This window comes from Crocuta crocuta, unplaced genomic scaffold (assembly GCF_008692635.1).
Source record: "Crocuta crocuta isolate KB4526 unplaced genomic scaffold, BGI_CrCroc_1.0 scaffold99, whole genome shotgun sequence".
Lineage (NCBI taxonomy): Eukaryota > Metazoa > Chordata > Mammalia > Carnivora > Hyaenidae > Crocuta > Crocuta crocuta.
In genome coordinates, this window is record NW_027551560.1 from 6,445,431 (window position 1) to 6,447,832 (window position 2,402).

General features: G+C 61.8%; 1 protein-coding gene across 2 annotated transcripts in view; it reads right to left on the reverse strand.

Annotated features, from left to right (window-relative positions):
* PTCH1 (patched 1) overlaps positions 1–2,402 on the reverse strand; it is a 66,945-nt gene that overhangs the window by 56,871 nt on the left and 7,672 nt on the right. Inside the window, exons 1-2 of one of the 2 annotated variants that reach the window (XM_077749498.1) lie at positions 1,162–1,306; positions 275–467 (exon numbers count right to left, since the gene is read on the reverse strand). Coding sequence is in view for 1 of the 2 variants with exons in the window: in XM_077749499.1 (XP_077605625.1) it covers positions 275–467 (193 nt within the window). In the remaining variant the exon portion in view is untranslated. Of the gene's footprint in view, positions 1–274; positions 468–1,161; positions 1,307–2,402 lie in introns of those variants that run through there. The other variant, XM_077749499.1, reaches the window with a different exon arrangement.

The window sequence follows — 2,402 nt, forward strand, 5'->3', positions numbered from 1 at the left end:
CCGGCCGACCCGCCCTCGCTACTCTCTCCCACAACACCTAGCAAAGCAAAGCGCCCCGAGTAGATTACAGCGCGGCCTTTGTCGGGCGGGCCTGGCTCCTGGCCAGGCGCCCAAACAATAAACAATTCCCCCTGGTGCGGGTAGGGGGTTCTCGCTCGCCACAGAAAGGCCCTAGGTGTACGCTGGCAAATATCTTTATCAGTTGGAAGGAGGACGGGATGGGGGCCCGAGCTGGGGGACGAGAGGGCCCTGCGGCGGGCGCTGGGTCTCTTACCTTCCACCCACAGCTCCTCCACGTTGGTCTCGAGATTAGCTGCCTTTAATCCCACAGCGAAGGCCCCAAATATGAGGAGGCCCACAACCAAAAACTTGCCGCAGTTTTTTTGAATGTAACAACCCAGTTTAAATAAGAGTCTCTGAAACTTCGCTCTCAGCCACAGCGGCGCTTTCCGGCCAGTAGCTTTCCCCTGAGGATGAAGCAGAAGGGAGGAGTGAGCGCCGGGGAGTCGCGGCCCGCGCGCCCACGCCCGCTTGCGCGCACCCGCCCGCGGATCCCGCGACAGCGTTGGGGTGGGGGTGCCCTCGGGACTGGAACCCAGGCGGGCCCCGGGGAAGGCGAGCGGCTTGGGGGACTCCTCGACATAAATCAAAGCGGGACTGCACCGTGGGAGCTGCACCTTGGCGACAGCAGGGGCAACCCTCCCCCCTCCCGCTCGACCTGCGCAACATCCCCGAAGATGTCTTGGGGGCGCTGGGGAGAGGGGCTGCCGGAACAGGGGGAAGGGAAGCCGCGGCAGAGAGGAGAGAAATCACTCAACACAGGCAATATTCACCCTGGAGCCGGGAAGGGAGGGGCTGCGCAATGTCTGCGATAGAGCCCACCATTTAGGAACCAGCAAACCACGGGTCCCTTCCCCGCAAGTCAAGCCCCATCTTTTACCCCTCTCGGGGTGCCCCGGAAGGGATGGGGGTTGGGGGACGAGCGCGCTCGGGAACAATGTATTGCGGGTTCCCGGATCCTGACCCCCCGCCCGGCGTGGTAGTAAGTGAGGATCCACGTGGTGAGCGCGGCCGCGGGCACTCACTCGCGACGCATTTCCATAGCGTTGGGAGACGCTGTGTGAGCTGAATTAGGAAGTGGGGCAGCCATCTGCAACTTACGACAACATTTGTGATCGGAAGAGGGCAGCCACATGGATCTTTCCCTCCTCTCCCTTCCCATCTGGTTAAACGTAAAAAGTAGCCAAGTGCACAGGGGAAGGGCCCAAGCCGGCGCAGGCGGGGGTCCGGGCTGGGCGCTGGCTGCTCCCGGCGGCGGCGTTTCCCCGGCGCTGGCCGCTGCCCCGGCGGGCCCCCGTCTGGGTGCTCGCCTTCCCTGGATTCCACACATTTCAGCGAGCCTCGTAAACACAATGAACCCGGCCGCTTGGCAGACCAGTACCGCGGATTTAAGGTGGCAATTTGTTTACAACTTTCCCTTTCCCCTCAGGCTCTGAGAAGAGGTGGCTCAAAAACTAAAAAGGAAGAGGAGAGATGCCCTCTTCCAAGGATAATTTTTAAGGGGGCAGAGATTTCATGCTCAACAAAAGCAAAACCGGTTGCCAAAAGAGGAAACCACCTTTATTTCGGCTCCCTCCCCCCCTTCCTCTCTCCGCCTCTCTCCACTCCGCCTCCCCCTCCAAGATGTTAAGAAATGTGGCAGCATTACAGGGGTTTAGGTTGCAAATAGGGGCAGGGGCGCGGGAGCAGGGGGCTCCGGGGCTGGAGACACTGGGCTGTGCCGCGCTGAGGCCGCCCTCGAGGTGGTCCACTGTGGACCTCTTTCCAGTGTTCCGGAAAAGGCTTGCCGGGGAGAGCGCGTGTACACACACACACACACACACACACACACACACACACACACCCACCGTCCACCCCCTGCAGACCTCAGACAGCCCTTTCCTCCTAGGACCGGAGGGAGGGTTTGAATTTTTCAATCCCCACTTGTCTGCTTCTTTTCCTGGAGAGGTGTATGAGGGCTTGAGTGTGTGAGTGCTTGAGTGAGTGAGTGAGAGTGTGTGTGTGTGTGTGTGTGTGTGTGTGTGTGTGTGTGTGTCGGGGGCGATCCCATAGAGGAAGAGGAGGGAAGAGAGAGTGGGAGGAGAGGAGAGAGTCTGAAATGCACCTTGGAAATCTGCTCCAGAGCGAAGGCGGCGTCGCAGTAGCTGGGCCGGTGCAGATAGTCCCGGTCCAGCGCGGCNGCGCGGGGGTCCCGAGGTCCCTGTGGCCGCCGCTGCCCACATCCAGTTCTCAGGAGGGCGAGAGCCGGCGCGCGGAGCCAGCCTGTCCTTCGGGCGCTCGCGCGGAGCTCCTCGCGGTCCCCAACTCCCCCTACCCGCCCTCCGCCCCGCGCCGCGCCCCCT